Source organism: Acanthochromis polyacanthus, chromosome 1, assembly GCF_021347895.1.
Source record: "Acanthochromis polyacanthus isolate Apoly-LR-REF ecotype Palm Island chromosome 1, KAUST_Apoly_ChrSc, whole genome shotgun sequence".
In the NCBI taxonomy this organism is placed as follows: Eukaryota; Metazoa; Chordata; class Actinopteri; family Pomacentridae; genus Acanthochromis; species Acanthochromis polyacanthus.
Genome location: NC_067113.1, coordinates 4,176,059 through 4,202,040, shown reverse-complemented (window position 1 = coordinate 4,202,040; position 25,982 = coordinate 4,176,059). Strand labels below are relative to the sequence as shown.

Below are 25,982 nucleotides of genomic sequence, written 5' to 3'. Positions count from 1 at the left end.
GAGAAATGCAAAGTAAATATCTGAGCTGAAAGGATAGCACTAATATACCAGGATCACGTTCCGGTCACGTCTGACCAAGAGTTGCATAAGACAATAAAAGTTATTGTGGCCTTTTGTCCTTCAAACAATATAGTCTTAGCTTTCTCATAAAGATAACAGGAACTCTTGAGCCGAGAGATGCAGATAATGCAAAGTGCAATCAAAACCAAGCTATGACAACAGTGACATCAAGATAAGATTACATTTTGCAACAGAAATGAATACCAGTGCCGTTAAGTTGATGTAAACATGGATTCAAATGCACCTGCACAAAAATTAAAATCACTTTCTCAGCAGCAACCTTTACAAGACCAGCACTGACAGAGTCTTTGTCATGTTCAACTCATCATATAAAGCTGCTATATGAAGAGCCCTTTGCTATTTAATTTTCTAGGTCCAATTGTTTGTTTGCAGTTTTTAGCACAAACAGGAGCTCAACAGACCCAGTCAGTGTCACAAACAAGTACCATGAGATCATAGCCAAATAGTTTTGGTTGGTTTTATCACAGTTTCTTGAATAATTTAGTTACATTCATTGAAGGGTGCCTTTTAATCCAACCAGTAGTCTTTTCATGTAGTCATCTAAAAGTTTCAGTGCCCAAATTTAAACAATGAGACAAAACGAGACTCACATCACAAAAAATAAAGCCAAGTGACCTTGACAAAGTGGCGGCATTTGATGGCCTAGGAATGAGATAGGATTGAAAAAATATGGATATGAAGGAACATGTCATAGGCACAAATGACTTTAGAACAAGACAATAATTATCTAGTCTTTCATTCAAGGTTTATTTACAAGTCTGGACTTATAAAACATGGGAAACAATGAATTGAAATTGTTTGAAAGCATTAAGTTCAAGTTCTATTGACATTCAGTCACACAGACAACAATGTCACATTTTGAAACACAACACACATAGCGTTGAACTTTAGCTGTTGATTTACAGGCAGAAACGTAGATGTTTAACAGGAGGAGGGGTTTTAACTGCTCCAAGAGCAGAATAAATCTCTCGCTCGATGTGTAAGATTTACCAGTACCACGGAGACAAGCTTTGGATCAACTCACACAGCTCTGACTTTATGCCAGTTTTAGAATAGTTTACCATAAAAGGGAAAGTTTTCATGTGCAGAAGTCACCATGGTTGAAAGCATGGACTTGATGAAGGAACAGAAGCGGTACTGTATTCGGAAGAAGCATGTAATTATCATCTGCGTGGTTGTGGTAGTGTGCTCTTTGGCAGTGGGCCTCGGGGTGGGCCTCTCGAGGTCAGATAATTGCCCTACCTCCTCCACACCAGAACCAACACCACAGCCTACTCAGCCTCCTTCTCCCAGCAGCGGACCATGCGCACCTTCTGCAGACTCCAGTGGGGATTGGAAGAATTTCCGTTTACCCAGCTATGTGAATCCAGTCCACTATGACCTGCACCTGGAGCCGGACCTGGTTGATGACACCTATAGTGGCACTGTGGAAATCCAAGTGGAAGTCAGTAAGCCTACTCGTCATCTTTGGCTTCACATCAGAGAGACATTTGTCAGCACAATGCCCAGATTAAAGATGCTGAACAGTCAGGGAGGACAGACGGATGTGGCTGTGAAAAGCTGTTTTGAATACAAACCTCACGAGTATGTGGTGGTGGAGGCCACAGAAGAGCTGCCTGCCACTGGCCCAGGAGAAGTGTATGTGCTCACTCTAGATTTCCAGGGCTGGCTCAATGGCTCTGTGGTTGGATTCTACAGAGTTATCTACACAGAGGCAGGGCAGACCAAGTAAGTTCTCTAATTTGACTCTGTCCCCAGATAGCAAACTATGGGTGAATCAATGTTGAATCTATGTTGAGACCTAATGTAGAAATTATACAGAAAGCGCAAGGTTGATAAAATGTTGAGTCAACGTTTGCTTACATAGATTACATGTTTGCAAACATAGATTCAACATTAATTAAACATTGACCTGTCAAACATTTTAATTAAACCAAAATACAATGTAGATTCAATGGCATCTTTTAAACACAAACTTCAATGTTGACAAAATGTTGTTGAATCAACGTTGATCCAACCATCAGTCTTCAACCGTAACCACAATTCAACCTTCTTAACCCTAATTCAACATTGATTTAACATCTTTTGCTATCTGGGTAAAGTGTGATTTATGGTTGAAAAGCAAACGTTGACTCAACATTTTATCAACCTTGCGCTTTCTGTATAATTTCGACGTTAGGTCTCAACATAGATTCAACATTGATTCACCCATAGTTTGCTATCTGGGTCATAAACATAACACACATGACACACGTTTATTAACACAAAATAAACATAAAAGGACACACAGACAGAAGACAGGCAACACAACATAATTGTTTTAAGGAAGTGTTGATTGCACTTTGTTTTAATTCATTCTATTTTTTCATTCTCTAAATACTGAGAATTTCAGCTGTAGTATGCAGATCTTTTTTTTCTCTTCATGATAGTTACCTAATTGATGTCAACTCCAAGTACACTGAGTGGCATTTTCTGGAGTTTGTATCACATGAATTCATTCATAGCACATTTATTGCACCAAGCAAATTGTATCCAGTGATTATCAACATAACATTTATGCAATGTTATATGGTGGGGGAGTGGACGAGGGGGTCACTTTCTGCAATAATTAATTCATCATCTGATCACCAGAAAGATTGCTGCAACTGATCATGAGCCAACAGATGCCCGCAAGTCATTCCCCTGCTTTGATGAACCAAACAAGAAAGCCACCTACACTGTGTCCATCACTCATGATGCTAATTATGGAGCTCTGTCCAACATGCCACCAGAGGTAGGACTTCAGTAACAATGCCATTGTGGGTGGGCATACAGAAATTCAAGCAGGCATACCACCAAGACCTTTAGACACAGTATTTTTTTTAGCTGCATTTGACTGCTATTACCAAAATGTTACTTGTTATATCATTAGTACAGCTTTGTAAAATACTGTTGACATTGAGAAACACTATTAAATGATCAGCAAGACCCAAATACTTCAAATGTTTTGCTTTCAGTTGTTCAATAATCAAAAGAGCATGTCAAAAATTGCTGCTTGGTATCAAGCCCCAACAACAACGGGATATGCTGCAATCTTTGCTTAGTGTCAAACTGCATTACTACAGCCTGTGCGGAGGCACACTGCTCCAAAAAGCACTCTCCCCTTACATAATCATTGGAAAAATACCCGTTACAAAACGGTGAGTAATAGCAATTTATTTTCCACCATAAAGTACTACTTGACAAGCCAATGGAAGCGGACCCTAACTGGTACTCGTCATAGCAGAAGAGCCGCATATGTAATTATTGACATTGCTGTGGCTCTGTTCCATGTAAGTGTCCAGTAAGCAATGTCACTGAATTCAATTCAGTTCAATTCAATTCAGTTCAGTTCAATTCAATTAAATTCAGTTCAGTTCAGTTTTATTTATATAGTGCAGATTCACAACATATGCCATGTCACAGTGCTTAGCATAGTAAGGTACAGATCTTATGAATTATGAGCAGAGAACAGAACACCCAGCAATCCAAAGATACCATTGGATTCACTGTGATGTGCGATGATGGGAACTAACCAAAAAACAAACAAAAACATGAGATAGAGAGGGGAGGAAATAATCTGCTGACAGAAGCAGGGTCAGGGAAGGTGGCCATCTGCCTCAACTAGTTTGATGAGAGTGGGGATGAGGGGGATGGGGATGGCAGGAAGTGTTGGGATGGGGATGGCAGGACAGCAGGAGGTAAGGGCAGTGGCTAAATATCAGACATGTGAAGCTCCAAATCCAGACATCCGTGGAGAGAAAAAGCACAGGACTTAAGATCTTGGGGGCAACACAGAATTAGTAACATGTAATGGTGATATATAACAGTGTAGTGGATAGAACAGAGGAGAGGAGCGCAGTGCATCATGGGAATCAACCGACAGTCTGAACCTATAGCAGCATAACTAAAGGACAGCTCAGGTTTTCCTGAACAGCCCGAACTACAAGCTTTGTCAAAGAAAAAAACTTTTAAGCCTAATCTTAAAAGTATTGAGGGTGTCTGCCTCCCAAACACAAACTGGGAGCTGATTCCACAATAGAGAAGCTGATAACTGAAGGCTCTGCCTCCCATTCTACTTCCAGAAACTCTGGGAACCACAAGTAAACTTGCAGTCTGAGAGCAAAGAGCTTTGTCAGGATGATATGGTAACATTACACGAGATATGAGAAGCCGGATTTTAAATTCTATCCTGGCTTTTACAGTAGGCTAATGAAGACAAGTTAATCTGGAAGAAATGTGTTCTCTCTGGTTCCTATCAGAACTCTGGCTGCAGCATTTTGTATTAGCTGGAGGTTTTAAAGAGAATTATTAGGACATTCTGATAATGGGAATTACAGTAGTCTAGGCTAGAAGTTATAAATGCATGGACTAATTTCTCAGCATCACTCTGAGACAGAATGTTCTGATTTTTACAATAGACTGCAGATGAAAGAAAGCTGTCCCACAAACTTGTTTAATATGTATGTTGAACAACATATCCTGATCAAAAATAACTCTTTTTGCTGGCTGTCGTCAAGGATAATGTTCTGTTGCATCTGACAGTGTAATATCACTTACCTTAGACTATAATATTCTCTGCTCTAATGCCTCAGTGGTTGTAGTCACCTTGAACACTTGTTATATTAGTCATGGACTCATTTGCTTTGTCTGCTATTATGAAGGCAAGTTTCCCATATGAAGCAAAAATGTTGCTTTACATTCTACAGCCATGGCCATAAGTTTGGACACAAGTACCATGACGCTTGTGAATCTTAGAAAATACCACAAAATTGTCACTTACAATACAGTACACAACTCCTGAGAACTATATTAAGTTTCATATTTAAAAAAAACATCAAAAGAGTTTGGTGTCATTTTGTTATTCTTACCAAATTCGGTTGTGAAAGTACTGCATTTTTTTGTTATTTTCTTCTAATATTATGTTTTGGGAACAAAGTTGTTCCAATTGTTGGAATTTATTGATAATATTATATTCCTTGTTGATTTGTTGACTAATTAAACTGGTGCTGTCAAAAAATATTAGTTATGTTCTGTAATAGACATCAAAACAGACATAGTAAGTCATGCTGTGTCCAAACTTATGGCCATGGCTGTAAATCTTAGATGTGAGGACTGTCAAGGTTTAGGCACAATCACAGTCATTTCAATTAAATGTCTGGTATTGTAAAAATAGTTAATTCCCATCTTTGTCAGATTCTCCTGCAATGCTTTGGCTGATGTTTTCAAATGTCGGACTTGGTTATTTTGAGTGCAACTGCAAATGGAACATAAACTTTACCATGATCAAGATACCAAAACAAAAAAGAAAGAAAGAACTTTTGAATACTAAAGCCAAGGAATCAATTTTGTGCTTCTGTTATTTGGGCCAAGGAATCTACCCAGCTGTGTCAACCAAGTGGCATTAACATTAACCCTTAAAACTTTTGCTCTGCCTTTCCAGGGTGCTCCTCAACAACTGGGCGACAATAAAGTAAAAACCTCCTTCCAGAAGTCCGTTCCAATGAGTACCTATTTGGTATGCTTTGCTGTGCACCAGTTTGAGTATGTGGAAAGAACCTCTGCTCGTGGAATTCCTGTGAGTTTACTATTATGTATCAAAACCAGTGCCATCACGTCACACAAATTGTTATAAATATTTAGACAGATCTTGCTTTACTTACTACTAATTACTTACTGTTATACTATTAAAAACATACCAATACACACTTCTGTGTTTTCTCTTCTTGTGCAGTTGAGAATCTACGCTCAGCCAACTCAGTTAGGAACAGCAGAATATGCAGCCAACGTAACCAAGATCATCTTTGACTACTTCGAGGAATATTTCAACATGGAATACTCCATCTCAAAATTGGGTATGCTTTTTAATTTTTACACATTCGTAATGACCTTATCGCTGCACATTAAGCATGTGACTGACTGGAACATTAAAAAAAACCCTGTGATATCCCTGCTACCATGCTGATAACAACATAGTAACATAGCACAAAGAAAATGTAAAGAGAAATATTGTATATAAGTACAATGGTAAATATTTCTCTTGACATTTACTTTATTAACAGTATTTTTACTGTAATGGCCACTATGAGACACATGCCTTTTCCTTTGTTTGGGGGTCATAGTTTTGTTTTGCATTGCTTTTAAAAGGGTTGGGGGGGGTCTTTTAATGTTGACCAAAATGTAAAGATAAAATATTTGGACATATAACCAGTTATGTACTGATAAAAGGCTTGACCAGAGACCATATTTATCTTTTCTCATGCTGATGATTATTTCAAATAAATCTGGACATCACAGAGTGGTGCATCCCACTACCTGACTGTAATGATAAGTTTTAAAAACTACAACACTGATTTTAGAGATATGTATCTTAACATAATTTTCCAGGCATGCCCATTCAGGTCAAATAACATAAAGCTGAAAAAACTTATACGTTATTCTGTTGTGAGTAACATTCTTTGGTCTTTTGGCTCTGCATCATAAGTAAGAGACATATCCCAAGTTTAGACATAAGCTGAGACTTCCCAAAATAACGGGGCAAGAACATAACCCTCTTATAAAATGTTTTTCTGTTTGAACCATACAAGGAATATTGAAAAGAACTCCCATTGCAACATGATATAGAGGTAGAAAAACTGGGTTTTGCTTGGTTCCAGCCAGAGAAAATATGTTGCTTGTCTGCTATTTGACTTCTGTTGTGATAAGGCACAATAATGTGCATAGTCCAAAAAGTCTTCACCATTTTTTACAGCACTGAATTTATTGCAGTACAGATGAATTGCACCCAATAGTGACTGTCCTAAAATGCTTCAATAAAGTAAAAGGTAATTGTATTGACAGCAGGTGGCTTATCAGTACCTCTCTGTAGTTGTGTAAATCCTGTTTTAGAACTGCGTCATGGAGAGACAGATAAAAGGAGTCTGATCAGTAAAGACCTCTAACCTGTACATTTTCACTGTTCTGGTGTACACAATGAAAATTAGTTTTGACAGAGGGAAGATGAGGCTGTTGTCCAAACCCAGTATCATATTTGAAATATCACCAGAATATCTTTCCTATTACAACTTTGATGGCAATCTTGACAGAAGTTGAAAGCCTTACAGTTAGTCACTATCTCATAAAAAATATTAAGGCATCAATACAATAAAACATAGCAAGCAGTCTATTTACTAAATACTTTGTGCTTTTTTGATCTAGATAAGATAGCCATCCCTGACTTTGGTACTGGTGCCATGGAGAACTGGGGCCTCATCACCTACCGGGAGACCAACCTGCTGTATGATGAAAACCAGTCATCCTCCTCAAACAAGCAACGAGTGGCCACTGTTATTTCCCATGAGCTGGTTCATCAGGTAACCATATCTACATTCTTATTATAGTTTGTGCTTGTTGTATTTGTGTAACAGAATCTGAATATACAATGCATGTAGTGTATGAGGCAGTATGTTCTGTTTTCCAGATGCATTTTTCACTTGATGTGTGTGTATTTACAGTATCCCAACTTTATTATAGTGATAGAAAGTAAGTTCAAATGAGCCTTTTAAAGTGTTACCATTTCAGCTGCTTTTAATCTTACTTTATACACAATGTTTTAGGGGACAATACTGGCACATTACTAAAGTAGTATGTCAAAAGATTTAAACATTACATGATGAAAAAACATTAAAAGCAGTAGTTTTAATAATAACACCAGTTTCGTATCATGTGAGCAGTTCATTGTCTTTGAATGCCAGAGACAAATTCTCAGTTTCTCATGACCTCATTCATTTGGTAAACCTCACTTTATTCATCAAACTAAAAGTTGCTAAGATAGGGCAAAGTAGTGGTAGATTGTTGTTAGTGTACAAAAACATGATATTCAGCATAATATCTAACAGCTCAATCTTGCAGCTGAGATAAACAGTTTTCGTATGTCAGCAGTTCTTACAGTGAGGCGAACAACAAACATGGTGATAAATTTTAGTGGTTGTAAACTCTCGTGAGCAGTTTAAACATTTCCAACTAAACAAGAATCATGGACTTCCTGTAACTGTGGCACAACCCGTCATGTTAAAAAGATCACAGAGTGTGGTTGACTCTAAAAACTCAGAATGACAATCTTTTACTATTATGACTAAAATGGATGTTGTGATATTGTAATTCATCACTCTTGCATCAAATTTGCTATTGAGCATTTTTAGAACACATTTAGTGGCATCAATGTCGAACAACTCACTGTTATAAAGTTGTTATTTAACCCCCATAATTTGTTATTTACTGTTTAGGAAATAGGAAACAAAAAACTTCATTTCCAGTAAATTTTATTTCCTTGATACTGTTTTAGTGTTGAAATTCAGCCCCATATGATAGAAAAGCTGATTATATCCAGTGAAGCTCTCATTTGTTTTGGCAAAGGTTTGGTGACTTTTGTCTTAGTTTTTGTTTTTTGTTTTGGGCATAAGACAGGCCATAGGAAAGGAGTTGAGAGTCCAGAATTGTAAATGTTTGACTTGATATGCTGTTTTTCAAACTTTTTATGATGCACAGATGAAGAACAAATCCTTCTAACGTATCAGTTATTTTACAGTGATGGTAGATAAGAGGTCTGGAAACACTCCACAAGTTCATTAACTGACCAAAGTTTCAGGAAAGAGGAACTAGTCGTTAACCTGGCAATAGCCAGATTAATAATTGTGTAGTACTTGATAGTACTCCACAATATCAATCTGGGACCGCTCCATGTAAATCCGTTCCGAGGAAAGAGGCACGGATTGGACAATGCAACAGTATGTCCCGCCTCTGACAGGTTTGTTTTTAGCCAATCGCGGGATCTTCACAACGAGCGGAGCCAATTGGTAGATTAAACTCTTACCAAAACCCGTAGGTAAAAAAGCACAAACATCTTTACCATCCAGAAATGCGCAAAGCGCCTCTCTTTGTTCTTCCTTCAAAGAAGCGATAGGAGATTCAGCTAAAACTGACTTAATAGCAGCATCTACACGATCGTTGTCCTCCGTTGTGTGTTTGTGTTATGTTACTAACAGTGAATGCGGGAGTGGAGCAAAATGGTTTCTTGAGAGATTTGTGAACTCACAAATATCACGAGAAATCAACTTGCTGGCAAGGTTAACTCGTCGTGGTTCAATTTGAACTATGTAATGTATGCATTATTATCTCAGCATTCCCTCTACTGTAGAAAATATATAATATGATCAGGGAATCCACATTTTAATTTCAAAGAAAAAGTGAGCATTATTTAGAAAAAAATGAGTCAGGCTTTTCTGTTTGAAAGGGAAAATAAAATAATTGTTCCACAGATAAAAGTGTACAATTTCTAGGCAGCTACACACCAAATTTTTCTCCTCATTTTACTTAATAAACTAACACCAGATAATATATATCTAGCAGATAATTCTTTGTCCTTATCATGGTATTTATATTTATTTACAGATATAGCCGCACGTCATTCCAGTTGCTTTCTTGAGCCTTCCACACGTGTGTGTGTGTGTGTGTGTGTGTGTGTGTGTGTGTGTGTGTGTGTGTGTGTGTGTGTGTGTGTGTGTGTGTGTGTGTACTTGTTTCTGCTATACCGGTGGGGACTTTGACCTGACTATTTGCTATAAAGGTGGGGACTTGTCTTACGGTGGGGACCTAAAATGAGGTTCCCACGGGTGGCAACACCGTTTTCTTGGCCGTATTGTTGTTAATAAAAAACGTAAAAGTGCAAAAACGTTTGTTTAGGGTTAGGCATTGATTTGGTGATGGTTAAGGTTAGGGTTAGGGTAAGGGTTAGGAGTTAGATATGAATGGGAGTCAATGGTAAGTCCCCACCGGTATAGAAAAACAAACATGTGTGTGTGTGTGTGTGTGTGTGTGTGTGTGTGTGTGTGTGTAGGTGTGTGACCAAAAACAAGCATATTTTTAATGCATATACTACAGTAGCGGATATTTACAAGGCCGCCCTCTTCTTGTGCTGTATGTATTGAGCAAATTATAAACTTTTACAGTGTTAACTTAAGTAATGGATACACATAAGCTCAGCTGGATTGCTTAAGTTGTTTAGGCCTTCACCTAAATATTGTGTTATCTACTTGGTTATATCAAGTTGTTCCAGTCTCGATAAATGCACTATTTGGAAAACAATGATCTGTAAGCCCCCCACCCTCACCATAAACGCAGAGCAGCAGTGTAGTGAGTACAACAGTATTATCCTGTTGTACTGTTGGAAATATTGCTGTGGGGGAAATTTGACAAGGAAGGCCTGTTATTAATATAAAGACAAGATTTTCTCCACATGCATTCATACAAAAGGGAAGCTAAAGGGGCCTATGTAGAAATGACCAGAACAGAATAGAATAGAATAGAATAGAATAGAATAGAAAGATTTTTATTGTCAATTTGACTATATATCCAGGACATACAGAGGGACCGAAAAGACATTTCTCTCTCACTTTTGTATTAGTGCCATACATTTTTACACACACACACACACACACACACACACACACATACACACACACACACACACACGCGCGCACACACACACACATATACATATATATCTGTCAGGGTAGAGACTGCGATTTGGTAGAGTTGGAGTTTCTACCAGTAGAGATTGCGATTGGAGTCTCAACCAGTAGAGTTTGCGATTGTAATCTCTACCAGTAGAAACTCCAATCCTACCAGTAGAGATGGAACTTTAAATCTGACCCCTGCCCTGACCCCTGACCCTAACCTTAAAAGTCTAACCTTAGCCCTGACAAATCTCTACTGGTAGGATTGGAGGTTCTACTGGTAGAGATTGCGATCGCAGTCTCTAATGTTAGAGACTCCAATCGCAATCTCTACTGGTAGAAACTCCAACTCTACCAAATCGCAGTCTCTACCCTGACACACACACACACACACACACACACACACACACACACACACACACACACACACACACACACACATATGTATATATATATATATATATATATATATATATCAACCTATGAACGGTGTTGTTAGTGCAATATAGTGGGTAACATCTAGCAGGATCATTCATATCATCATTCATCTTATATCCAATTGTCTTTGTTTGGAATCTCAAAACTAATGTCATTTATCGTTTTCTAGTGGTTTGGGAATATTGTAACCATGGATTGGTGGGATGACCTCTGGCTTAACGAGGGTTTTGCCAGTTTCTTCGAGTACATTGGTGTGGAGAAAGCTGAACCTGACTGGGGCATGGTTAGTTCTCCACTGAACACACAACAAACCTATATCCAACTAGTGGTACCAGTTCATTTAAGAATCTCAATACAGTGATTTTTTTTTTTGGTTTGCTTGGTTTGTTCTTTTTGGTTATACAGCGAGACATCATGATCATCGGTGATGTGCTTCCTGTCATGGTGGATGATGCCCTCCTTTCTTCTCACCCTATCATTGTGGATGTGTCTACACCAGCAGAAATTACTTCGGTGTTTGATACCATCTCATACAGCAAGGTATGAGGCTACTGGAAAACTTCAAAAGCTTTAATCTAGGATTCAGAGAACCATGCTCTCCATTAGAGCAACGCCACTTTTATTTTACATCGTGTGTAACATACAGACATAACGTACAGAAAATGCATGACTAATGATGAAAGAAAGTATTACCTGCAATGAAAATTGTTCAATTTTTCCCAGGGATCATCAATTCTCAGGATGCTGGAGGACTGGATGGGTAGAGACATGTTCAGAGACGGCTGTCGAGTAAGTCAGGCTAACAGCTTCCTGACACATATTTAATAATGGGTGTAACTCTTGTGATTGAGGTTCAGCAAAGTTTCAAACATTCCATGAGTTAAGTGATGAAAAACTGCTTTTTCTTCTCATTTCTTCACTAGAAATATTTGAAAGACTACAACTTCACGAACGCCAAAACAGCCAACTTCTGGGAATCTCTTGCCAGTGTACGTGTGTACTTTTTAGCTGTTTTCTGCTGTATGGCCAGGTTATGAATGTAAAGTTAGAAGATATCATTTCTTGTGTCTGTGTGTTACGTACCAAGCTGCAGTTGACCAAAACAAGTGTGAGCGGTGACGTATGCTCAGTGAGAAAAGGTTTTTCTCTCGGTCTTTGAAAAGGCATAATGGTTCAAATCTGGCAACATTTACTTGCATCTGTTTCCAAAGACTAATGGTCTGGTTACCAACCAAATGTGACAAAGTGTATTCATTAATGAGCTTAGGGCTACATCAACACTAAAAAACTTTTATCTTACAACACATAACTTGCAATTATAACATAGCTACATTTGTGTCATCCACAGTTCTCTGACTTTTTGGACTTTTGGAAATGCTGCCGATCATTTTAAAATGAAAATATATTAGTGCGGATGCAGCAATGTCCTGACTCCACTTTTACACTGAACATGACATTGCTGTTCTTTTGAACATCTCACTCTCTGAAAAAACTTAAATACATTTGTTTACCAAACTGTTGAAATCTTGCTTAGCACTTTGTCTGTGAAATTCTCTGAAAAGTAACCAAATTCTCCTATCTGTACCCAGGTGAGTGGGTTGCCAGTTGCAGAGGTCATGGACACATGGACCAAACAGATGGGTTATCCTGTCCTAGACCTGTCTGTGTCTGAGACAGACACCAAGCTAACCCAAAAGCGTTTCCTCCTGGACCCTAAAGCTAATGCCAGTCACCCTTCCTCACCTTTTGGGTAAGGGATGCTTTCTCATATAATGACAAAGAAGTAAGCAAAAATTAGACTCCACTGAACCTATTACAGTTTGGACATGATACCAAAACAAACAAATATATCTTTGTGACTGTGTAATATAGGGGACAGTGTTTTTATATCTTAACATAGTAACACTGAAGTGTTTTTATGGTATGTCTGTTATATCTTTAAGAGAGTGTTCATTTCAGTTCAACAGGACCCAAACCCAAGATAGACAAGGAATTTTTTCTGAATGTAACTTACTGAAACTGGAACATAACAAACCAATGTAATAATAGTAATAACTTTATTTGTATAGTGCCTTTCTAAACAAAATTACAGTGCAGGTCAAGACACCAGGAGGAAACCGTCCAACAACCATTCAGCCCGATAAAACAATGGCAACTATAAGCAGGGCAACTAGACACAACAGAGACTGACTCACAACTGGAGAACAGATGCACTAAGAATTTCTGGCCAAAGCCAGGCATACTGGTGGGACCGCTCTGGGAAGCAGTCTGGTGGCAGGGCAGACAAGAAATAGATTTCCATATCTTATAGTTTTTAAACTTTTTAAGACTGTTGCCTCACATCTAGAAGGTCCTGGGTTCCAATCCTGGTCTGGGGTTTGCATATTCTTCCCATGCATGCATGGTTTCTCATGCTGAGTGCTCTGGCTTCCTCCCACAATCCAAAGACATACTGAGGCTAACTGGTGTGTCTACATTGACCACAGGTGTGAATATGAGGGTGTTTGGTTGTCTGTCTCTCTGTGTGACCCTGAAATAGACTGGCAACCTTTCCAGGGCATCCCCTGCCTTCACCCTAAGTAAGCTGGGATTCCGTGACCCAACAGAGGGTAAAATGGTGTATAGGCGATGAATGGATGGATGGATGGATGGATGGACTTCTAAAAAATCACGACTCTGTTTATGCAGTACATCTAATAGGGCTCCATACTATCCCTATTAAAGCATCTACAGACCATTGGCTCCATCTGAAAAGAAGTCAGGGGTCAATGACCAGCCTCAAACTCCCATCCACTGTCAACAGTATCAGCTTCCCTTAACATCTCAGATACTTTGTCATAAACATGAGGGTGGCTGTGTACAGCTTACCAACTAAGTGGGGGCAGTGTAGTGTCTTGGGATAGACAGTCAAACTCTATCAACATGCTCTGGAACGATATATTTGTAGGCATGGGCTTGAGAGAATTGGGTCACTCCAGATATTATTAGTTCCATTTGGAGTGGCTGTTCTTCACCCTGATTGCAGAACTTCTGCACCGTGAGTGAGGTTTGATGCGCAGTTGGTGACCTCCTTGTTTTGTTGCAGGTACAAGTGGACGATTCCAGTTAAATCGTATTCTGTGCAAAGTGACAGGAATATGTCGACTATGTTTGACAAGAGCAACACAGGTAGAATACTCAGTGTTAATATTTCATAATAATTTACAAGCCATTGATAATAATCAAAAATATATCCTCTGCCTTTAAGCCAACCAATGATATACTGAACTGTGCAAAAATTGTAACAAGTCAGGATGCCTCCAGTAGTAGTTGCATGAATAGTTTTTATGCATTAGATAACTTTTTACAAAGTACATTACACAGAAGAAACTTATTTTGATTGCATTGATTTTCAGAGCTTGTCATCGGTAACTATTCATTCTCAACGGACGGGCTGCTGAAGGTTAACAATGATCACATTGGATTCTACAGAGTTAACCACGATGACAACATGTGGAATATGATTAGTCAACAGCTTCAAACCAACCACTTGGTATAGCTGTCCTCAGAGTTCTATTTACATTGTGCACACTACATATCATATCTTGTTTTTATAGAATATCTACAATGTATTTACATTTTTGACTGGTGTTAAGGTTGTTGGTGCTTCTCTGTAAATTAAAATCTTGTTCTCATATCATTATGACTTATAGGTATTACAGATTTATTATCATCAGCTTGTGGGAAACAGTGGTCCCAATACTGCTAGACTACATAGAAGATACAGGGTCATTCCAGGTGAAATGACCAGATATTCCTTGGGGGTGTTGCTGCACCATTTTCAAATTAGTCCTACATTTGCATGCCATTAGATAGTCACAAAAGTACTTTCTATGCAAAATTTTAGGCCTGTAGCTCAAATAGTTTCTGAGTTGTGGGGTCTGAAATTTTCAGAATGTGGGCTATTAAAAGCCTTGCCAGTGTTTTTTTGCATCTTTAAGTGATTATTTCTCAGCCTTTAGACATACCAGAGAGCTGTGAGTGGGTAAACAAGGCCTCTGCATGTAGCTAGTGTCCCACAAACATCCCCAGGTGTTTCCCTACACTCTGCAGGCCATGGGGGCTTGCTAAAAAATGCTAAAAATTAAGAGATACCTACTCACGAGTGGGATTTGGGACCTTAAAAGTACCAGAAATACTGCACAGAAGTGTTCTAACACCCCTGGGTTCCATTCTACACAAACTTGTGTGATAACTTAGCAAACTGGAGCTTTCTAGGTACCTCAGTTTGGAAAATATGAGCTCCCAAAGTTGGACGAGATTTTTAATTGGCTATTTTTGGTGGCAAAAATCTCAGTGTGGGACAGGTACCAGAGACCCCAAATTTTTCTACAAGACAGTTCCATCTGTCTTCTATCACTGTACAAAAAAGCAGCAGGGTTATATTTGTAGTTACTGAGATATTCTTACTCAAAATGGCATGGGTAATGTCAAAATCATTTTTTGCTTTTCAGTACTTTCAATTGGGACACCAGTATTAGTAGTCATTCCAATGGTAGTATTATGTATGTTTTGTTCTTTTTGAAATGTTAGTTGTTAAAGGTGACTACCTTCAAAAAGTGTAATGACATGTTGACACCCATTTGCAATGCATACATGTAATTATAACATACACATACAAATTACATGTACTAACTTGAATTCAGGGAGCTCTGTAGTAGTTCATGGTCAATTAATTTAAAAATAACATTAATGTTGAATTTTACAGTATCAGTGCCGTGGGATTAAACATGTTAAATTTAATTGTACAATGTCATGTTACAAGCAAAAGAACCTATACCCCAAATTCTGAAAATTTCAGACCCCCACAACTCAGAAACTATTTGAGCTACAGGCCTACAATTTTGCATAGAAAGTACTTTTGTGACTATCTAATGGCATGCAAATGTAGGACTAATTTGAAAATGGTGCAGCAACCACCATCTGGTGAAACCACACGGAATGACCCTACAGTATCTCTTACTTTTTGTCCTTGTTTAACATACTATATACATATATATACATACAGTGTAGACCAAAAACGTACACACCTGTGCAATATCACTAAATGTTGAAAGAATTTACTAAAATCTTTGAAGATTGTCTCATCTTATAATAATTGTATTAATTACAAGGCTGCATTTAAAATAAGGGCCACAAACAAAACTTCTTGCATTTCTAATTTTCAGTTCAGGCTAACTGTATGAACAAGGTTATAAAAGAACCTGTGGCACTAATGCAACATGGATCCCCAAGCAATTACATGAAAGAGTTCAAGATTTATAAGGATGGTAAAGGATACAAGAGCATCAGTGCACTGTTGAACATAAGCAGTAACACACAATTGCACAGTTTTTCGAAGGTACTGGAAGAGTCATATAACAATGACAGCAGGCACAGAGGACCCTTAAAAGTAGCCCAGACCACCAAGTCACTGAATAGAGTCAATACAAAGAGGACATAATGGTGGGAGTGTGTTGATATTAGGCTACATAAGTGCAAAGGGTCTGGAGGAGATGATTTTTACATGTGGTACTATGAATACAAGTTTGTACACCAAAATACTGAGAGAAAACATGACTTCCAGTCTCAAAAATCTTAGTAGGAGTATGATATGACAGTGATCCCCAAAACATAAGAATTTGTAATGAGAAAAAAAGTGAAAACTATGACCTATCCAAATAAGTACTCTGATTTAAATTTTTCATTCTAAGACAAACTTGCATGATCCACAGGGCATCAAATTGGTCATTTGAGCTACCTCCAACAGTCCAAAAACATGCTGAGGTTTACTGGTGATTTTAAATTGTCCATAGGTAATGTGAGTGTGCCTGTTTGTCTCTAAGTGTGGCCTTGTGATAGACTGGTGTCCAGAGTGTCCCCTGCCTTCACTCAACATCAGCTGGGATTGACTCTAACCCCCCGCGGTGTATAGATAATGGATGGATGGAAGGAATGCATAAAAGAATGTAATCTCACTAATGAATGGCGTACTCAGATTTGTTGTACTGAGGTTGTATTCTGGGTTCCATATTCCTAAATCAATCTTTCTACCGCATTTGTTTTAAATTATACTCATGATAAAATACCTATGCTTCAACTAAAAAGTAATACAGTTACTGTAAGATGGCACAATATTGCAAAAATATTATTTTTTGATTAGTGTTGTGATATTGCACTGGTAAATATATATATATACACAAACACACACACACACACAGAGTTGCGAATAAATGTCATAGCAGTCTGGAGTTACTACCGGTAGTGACTCCTACAACTCTTAATTATAGGGAATGATTGAAACATTATGTAAGCTTACCCACAGTAAAGCTTTCAGTCTCTTTTGATTCTGTGACTCAATTTTCTTTCTCTAACAGGAGTTTGACGCAGCAGATCGCACAAGCTACATTGATGATATTTTTGCTCTTGCCAGGTAAGAATTCACCCCAAAATGTACAGAATGAACATTAATTTCGCTAATCACTCTAAGACTAAAAATTCTGTTTCATTTCACTGTTCAGGGCTGGCATTGTAGATTATGGTAATGCCTTCAATCTTACTAAATATCTAAAAATGAGACTGACTACATAGTCTGGAACCGTGTGGCTTCTTCTATCACTTATGTTCAGGACATGCTATCTGGGAATGCTGAACTCTACCCAAAGTTTCAGGTAAGCAGGTGTCTAATCATTCAGTAAACTGAACTAATTAAAAATTTAGAGTTAAACATTTTAACTAGAAGTGTTTTTTGTAGTGCCCCTTGTAATAGAAATACATTTTTTCTGCATATCTGTTACAGATGTATTTTAAACATTTTGGAAGATAGCTGATTTATAGTAGCATGACCTTGAAGAAGGCCTGATGGTTGAAATGTCATCCAAATTAAATAGAAAGGCTTATGAAGACACACCATGCACTTTTTTCCGACTGTGAAATTTAACATATATAATGAATCAGGTCAATTATAATGATTGCAGCTGGTATGCAAAAGTCTGAGTTGTGCTATAAGTTCATTTAAAGTAAAACAGAGAATCTCTTAAATGACTTCTTTTTTTTAAATGACTTCCAAGTGCTTATTTTTTTTAAAAATATATTTTTTAAACTGTTAGCCCAAAGCTGTATTTCTCTCCTTCTATGTTTTATTTTACTACTATAATATTATTTTCTCTATACTACACTCTTTGTTATTTTTTCAGTTTTGCCTTTTCCTATGTACAGCACTGTTGTATTAGAAGGGTTATTCTGATTTTTTTTTTTTTTATTAGTTACATTTTCATTATTGTGCTCTGCTGAAATGAGCTGTTAGTTATCTGATTGATGGTCTTGTTTGCTTAACCCGTTAAGCAATAGCATCAGGCTCTGGAATTTACAAATCGTTTCTGCCACAGGAATTTTATTCAAAACAGAAAACTAACTAGACAGAAATGCAAGCTATAAATTACTACCTACTTTAAAACCACAAATATAATTATTTTAATCATGATCAGCAGTGGTGCCAAAGAAACTTCTTTATTCAAGAAAGAGATTGAGTGGGTTCACATTGTTAGGATTTCTTGTGTTAATACGATCTTGTTTCTTTTCTCTAGAAACTGTTTCGTGACCATGTTAAAACCATCTCAACAGAGCTTGGATGGGATGACGTGGGAACACAAACACAGAGGTACACCAAACACAGTGCATAATTACTCTGCCAAGTACGCGGCGGACTTATGTGACAATCAGCATATGTTTTTTTGTCTGTGCACAACGTTACTCAAAAATGGAATAACAGATCTGGATGAAATTTTCAGCTAAGGTCAGAATTGACACAAGGACCACCTGATTAGATTTTGGCAGTGATGCGGCTTGTAGTCTGGATCACGGATTTGCTAAAGATTTCTGTATCATTGCGAGATACCGGTCCAGCGTCACTGTAACCACGACAGCAAATGAACGCTACGTCAGCTGCCTGCTGACAATCAAATGATTGCGACAACTTAGAAGTTTACCGCTGCTGACGTATTGGGACTTATCCGTCAGAAAGCAAACAAGGAACAACTGATGAAATTGTTGGGGTGTAAGTGAGTCCCATCAATTCCGCTACATATTTTGGTCACGTGACTCGGTATCCATACATAACTTGCACATGCATAACACATGCCTGTGCTCAACACAACGTCCTTTTTATTAAAGATTTCATCCATTGGAAATGATACGACTGAGCAGCCTTATTCAGAGTACTGTGTTCTCTGATTGCTTTTCTTGTTTTGTAAGCAACACTTATATCTGCCAAAAAGTTTAATATTTCCAAAAACATCACAAACATTTCCCTGGACTCCTTCACTCCTTCAGTTCATGAAGTTGAGTAGTATATCATCTGATTAGATAGTGGGAGCTGGTTAATGTCATGTCAAAAATAGTACAAAAGATGAGTCTCTCTAAGATGACATTTACACTGCTGCACTACTTTGTTCACATTAAAAGTATTATTTCTTCATAATTTGCAAAAGTGCTTGCAAGCTGTTTAACACAGAGGGAAAAAAGAGATAGAAAAAGAAGCTTGGTCCTTGGATTCACCTCTGGTTTGTGATGGTGACTGGTGGTGGTGTTCAACAGGTTACTGAGGGAGACTGTGCTCAGCATCGCCTGTAAGATGGATGATCAAGACGCTCTAAATGAAGCGTCACGCATTTTTGACCAGTGGATTGAAGGAAGTCTCAGGTAGGCTATTCAGTGCCTTTTCAAACTAAACATGCTTATAGATTATTAGTAGTCAATGTCATACCTTACAGCAGGACAATAAATATGTTGTACAGTTACAAATTAAATATAAAGTATTTTTAGCATTATTCTAAAGTCAGCAGTTGTTTTAGAATGATGTTTTAATCTCTGGTAACATTGTGTTTACATTTGTTGACTTTTTGATATGTAGCAGTGTGGCAGTGAACCTGAGACTACTGGTATATAGATATGGCATGAAGAACTCAGGAACTGAAGAAAAGTGGAACATAATGTTTGAAAGGTACAAAAGTAGTGCTTTGGCTCAAGAAAAGGACAAGCTGCTGTATGGACTGGCATCTGTGGAGAACTTGGACCTTCTGTACAAGTAATGAACACATCTCATTTGTCCAAAATGACTTGCCTAATATCAAAACAAGTTTACTTACATGTGTTTTTTTTTTTTTTGCTTTACTCTTGCAGTGAGTTTGTTAGATATTTTTTGAGAAATGATTGATTCTTAATCACTGTGACAAATTTGAGCAGAAAATCAATCAGGTTTAGACAGAAAGCTAAGATTAGGTGTCACATTCATGACATGATGTTCATTGTAGTGAAGAAAGAAATCAACCTTGTAAACTTTTAGTTTTGAATATTTTATGAGAGATAGAGATTTAAATCTGAACAACAGGGCAAGCATAGGGTAGTCTTCTGTGTCTCGATTTGACTTTAAAATCTAACCTAGTGCAGTTTGAAAGTCATTGTGAAGAGTGAATGTATTATGGAGAGAGAATAAACTTCCTCATGTCCAACAGGCTGCTGGAGGCTGCTAAAGATGAGAGTGTAGTGAGGAGTCAGGATTTGTTCACTCTGGTGCGATACGTGTCATACAATCCACTCGGTCAACGCATGGCCTGGGACTGGACCACACTGAACTGGAACTATCTGGTGAAAAGGTCAGTGCAACAAGGCAACAAAAGTGAACACTAACAGACAAGGCCTTTTGTCAAGTAAGCAACCATACCATGAATATACTGGATCTTAAAGTCAGAAAATCCAGCATACTCACAAGTCTAGGAGACAGGGAAACATTAAATTGCATTTTACGTAAAGGTCACAACATGACAGCAGATGATTCTTATCAAACACATGCTCAAAGCTTTATCCCAAACCAAAGTTTTCAGACTGGTACACATTTTCTCATTAGCAACAGCACTACACAACACATGCATATCTGCCCTCCAAAATGATGGTCACATCAGAGGAAGAAGAGAGGCGGATGAAGTGATGTACTCATCATGTTTAGTGTCTACCTTACAAGCCTGTAGGGGCAATGTTATGAGGGGGTACAGACAGAACAGGCTGTGACAAATCCTCTAGACCTGTGTCCTTATCCATGGTCAGCCACCAAAATACTGACAGAGGATGCCATGCTTGGATATAAATTTGTTGTGTAAATGTCTAGCCAGATCATACTGTCATAGCTGCACAGGAAACCCAGGCACAAAAACAAATCCAAAGCAGACTGTTGTAAGTACCAGACTTTGTTATAATGGCAATTTAACTTAAATTAAAGAATACAAAAAGCCAAGTGAGCAAGACAAACCTGACAATATTAACACCAAGAATCAAGAAGGGAAGCAGTGGACTAGTAGGCCAAGACCATCTAACAATGCAACAGACAGCAGGGGCAGGCAGATGATCCAGGTGGAAGGAAGGAGGAAGTGGCTGAATGTGCTCGTAAGAATTGAGATGAGAATTGTGCGAGATTTTTTATTTTTTTTTAAATCAGTCTGAAAGTTGTAGCATCATTGCATGGTTTGAGTTACATTGCATTTCCTGCAGTGCGACTGTTATGCATGCCCACACTTTGTTGTCAACGCGAAAAGGATATTGTGACTTTGTTTCATTCCCAATGAACAGACATTAATTAAGGGTTTAGTTCTTTAGTAAAAACTTGCTTTTAATCAACTGAAAATGAATAATGAAACTAATCCACTGTCTGACTGACTTATGAAGATTTTCAGGGTGCATTCCAAAACGCATTCCTATTCCTTTAATTTTGTTCTTTTCTGAAGTTATTTTTTGGGCCTTTTTAGCCTTTATTTTAGAGGGCAGTGGAGAGAGAGACAGGAAACATGGGGAGACGAGTGGGGGAAGAACGTGCAGCAAATGGACTCGAACCCATGGCCGCTGTGTCATCACTGTAGACCCTGTTTATGGGCTGTCAGCTCTATCTGTTGTGCATAATTGAGATGTACTACTTTGTCATGATATTGTGCTTTAAGTTTTGAAAGTCACAGTGTGTCATGCAAAATTAGCTTTTCATCTGTGAGTTCTCAGCAACACAAGCTTGTTTATGCTTGCACAAGACAACATAAGTGGGTCAGAATGGCCAGAAAAGCGTGCTTTCTTGCATAGTGCAAAACTGGCCATCCAAGTATTTTGGGATTTTTAAAAAAAACTACATTCTATGTATTGGGAGATGCTAAATCTACTTCTGCTGTCCCTGCTTTCGATTGATTGCAGTTTCCATCCCTTCCTGCCTGGTGTATTAATCTTGTGTGTCACTCTGTCTGTTTACCTGCCTGTTCCTTTGTTATTTGATTCCCTTCACCTTTTGTTTGTCAGAAGTTTTTTGGCATATCTTCCTTGCTTTTGGATTAATTTGCCCAGGATTTTTGACTGTTTCCCTACATTCCCCAGCAGCCTTATGATGTCCCAACATCACTTGTTCCACCATGAGTTTCATTAGTTTCCTCTGCCAGCCTGCCTCTGTCTGCCTTTTGCTCCTCTTTCCAGATCCACACCCAACAAGGGCAGAATACACAGCTTAAAAAAATCCTTTCTCTGTCTTGACAGGTACACCATAAATGACAGGAATCTTGGTCGTCTCCCGACTCAAATCACCACCACGTACAACACAGACTTCCAGCTATGGACGGTTAGTACTGACCTTTGTTCAATTTACTCCTTTGGTTAACTTTAAAAAATGCTGATATCTTTATAGCTAATTAATTTTAACAGTTTTTAGCAGTTTTGCTTCTTTTACTTGACCAAAAACAGGTAGGTAGTACATGTGTTTACAGTATCCTGCATAGTTCTTGTTTTGTTTTCTTTGGAGAAATAAATACTTGAAAGAAAGATAATTGTGGTCAGATTAAATTGTTTGTTGCAATGAATCTCAATTTTGCCAGTTCAGCTTTCACTGCAGTAAAAAATAATACATAGGCTTTATTGGTCTTACAAGGACATTTCTGAATAAATCTAAACCAAAAACTCAAACATGCTTCTATGAACCAGTGCATCTAAACATTTAAAATACTGTGGAATGGTTCTATGTTTTGTAAGTTTCATATGTTCTGTACTCATGAAAACTTCAAATATTTTGTTTCAATTTTCATGAAAATCAGAATTCCATTCATCCATTATCTATACACCACTTAATCATTATGGTCGTGTGGGGTGGGGTTTGGGCTGGAGCCTATTCAAGCTGACTGAGGCAAAGAGAGGGGACACCCTGGACAGATCACCAGTCTGTCGCAGTGCTACACATAAAGACAAATTAGCACACTCACATTCACACATATGGACACTTTTGAGTTATCAGTTAACCTCATGTTGATGTTTTTGGACTGTGGGAGGAAACCAGAGTACCTGGAGAAAACACACACATGTACAAGGAGAATATGCAAACTCCATGCAGAAAGATCTCGAAAAGGCACAAAGGCCACAAACCCGAGATCTTCTAGCTGAGAGGCGACGATGCTAACCACTGAGCGACTGTGCAGCCCATCAGAAATCCAGCATCTCGGATTTCCTACGATCAATCAAAAGAAGACTTTACAATATAGAAATGTCCAACTTCTGAAAAATATGTTTATTTATGCACTTCATACTTGGTTGGGACTCCTTCATTCGGAACTACTGCATCAATCCGGTGTGGCATGAACTAACCAGCCTGTAGCGCTGCTCATGTGTTGACTGAAGCCCAGTTGCTTTAATAGTGGCCTTCAGCTCATTTGTATTTTTGGATCAGTTGTTTTCAAGGAAGTTGGCTTGCCAATCAGTAACCGTTTGCCAGCAGGTGCAAAATCCTGCAGGAAAAAAAGCCAGCATCTCCATAAGGCTTGTCAGCAGATGGAAGCATGTTGTACTTGAAAATCACCTTGAAGACAGCTGTGTCGACTTTGGACTGGGATAAAACACAGTGCACCGATGACAGGCGATGAGATGGCATCCCAAAATATCACTGCAGAAAATCCGCACTGGACTTCAAACACCTTTTTCACTCTTTAGTCTTCCTCGATTTTCAAAATAAAATGCCAAATTGAATTTCTATCTCAAAAGAGGACTTTGGACCACTCAGCAACTTTTTTCTCCCAGTAAGACATTTCTGACCTTGTCTCTGGTTTGGAGTGGCGTAAAATTAGGAATTAGGCTGTTGTAGCTCTTTTCCTGATGACATCTGTGCTTGGTGGTTCTTGATGCGTCAGTCCTCTTCTTGTGAAGTTCTCTCAAGTTCTTGAATTCACTTTTCTTGATAACCTTTTCCTACCACACTTTTTGATTCCAGTCAACGTTGCATTGATGCTCTGATACTGCACTCTGACAACAGCCAGCCTTTTCAGCCATGACCTTCTGTGGCCTGTCCTCCTTGTTGATGGTGCCAATGATCCGCTTTAGGTCCATTTTTGACAGCACAACCAGACAGGTGTGGTTTGTGTACTGAATAAGACCAAGAGACACAACATATTTATACTGTGTGAACAGATTTATTCAAACTCGAAATAAGATGTTGTGATACAGTGGAATTTGTTTATTTCTATTAATTTTTGAACTCTGTGCTACTTTAAAAAAAATTTAAAAATCTGTATGAAAAATTTTACTTTATGTGTAATGAGTCTAGAATGTTTAATTTTAATTTTCACAAATAGCTGATGGAAATTATTAAACTTTTCCAGAATATCCCAATTGTTTAAGATGCACTAGTATATGTTGGTTCAAACCACAGACTATTTTGCCAAATATTGCTTCTGTGGTGTTGGTCTGTCAGTCACATTGAGGTCAAAATTATTTTGTTAATGCAGGAAGAAATTGATTTTGCTTCATGTATGAACTGAAAGCTTTTATGGACATTTAAATGGTGCTGACATGACCATTGCTACCATTGTACCCCATAGGATTCCAATGTTGCATCAGCTGCTGTTGTATTACTTTCATCAGTAAAATCTCAGACCTAGGAGCTACAAATATAAAGGCTTACTGGGCTTAAGATGGAGTAGGGGCTGACAATTTGTGTTCATAGGTTTTTGAAACTAATTTCCCATTCTGTTTTATCAGATGGAGCATTTCTTTAATCTAACACCGGATGCTGGTGCTGGGGAGATGCCCCGGGAGCAGGCACTGGAGACAGTGAGGAACAACATTGAATGGATCAGGAGCAATGAGAACGAGATCCGAGTGTGGCTGGAGAACAACACTGCCTAAAACACAGCTGAAGTGCAGGCATCCTGCACTTTAGAGAATCTGAGCATCCCTCAGTGTAATCAATGTTTCAACAAAAAGCTAATGTAAGTGTTAATTTGTTTGAGATTAAAGGCTGAAAAAACACATTTTTAGATAATTTGTTCATATTTATGAGATTTATCACACGTATTATACAGAGTAATCTCGGCAGGACAATTGGTTAGTGGAGAGTAGGGTTGTTGGGAGGTTTTTCCAGAGTAACATTTCCACTGGGTGAGCTGTCAGGGGTGAGTGTGTCTAAAAGTGAGTGTGGATGATGCGAACAGGAGCTAAATAAAGAAATGGCCTTGTAGCTTATCATATGAAGCATTTCTTGAGTGTAACACTAACACATTTTATGTGAAATGTGTCCCAGAAGAGACACCAGAATTTGAATGTGAGGAAGCTGTTGTACAGAAGTGATATAAATGTTTAGCTGTCTTGTTCAGCCTGAAAGGAAGTTATTGATATAAAAATGTAAAAAAAAAAAATAAAGCCAATGTGTGAGGAGATTTTTCTTGTTTGTGTTTTATTTTGTTTTTGTAATCGTTATAGTTTCCATACAGAGCATTATTGTGACGTAACATTCAAAAAATATCAAGGATATGCTTTGGGTAAAATCATAGTGAAGGTACTATTATTTAGTTTAAATAGATATTTCATTGGTTTTAATTAATTTTTAATTTTAATATTGAGTTTCACAATAAGGGATATTAGCTCTCTTAAGAA

General features: G+C 38.1%; 1 protein-coding gene across 1 annotated transcript; it reads left to right on the top strand.

The window, feature by feature from the left end:
- Nucleotides 1–25,755, top strand: enpep (glutamyl aminopeptidase). The gene is given in 21 exon segments (XM_051947009.1): nt 1–1,809; nt 2,713–2,854; nt 5,543–5,677; nt 5,834–5,954; nt 7,297–7,451; nt 11,200–11,313; nt 11,436–11,570; nt 11,754–11,819; nt 11,954–12,019; nt 12,620–12,780; nt 14,116–14,198; nt 14,426–14,562; nt 17,426–17,481; nt 17,570–17,619; nt 17,622–17,719; nt 18,635–18,708; nt 19,644–19,748; nt 19,960–20,133; nt 20,561–20,701; nt 22,608–22,689; nt 25,089–25,755. Coding segments are annotated over 21 exon segments (2,874 nt in total). The 5' UTR covers nt 1–1,177; the 3' UTR covers nt 25,236–25,755.
- Nucleotides 25,756–25,982: the final 227 nt, after the last annotated feature.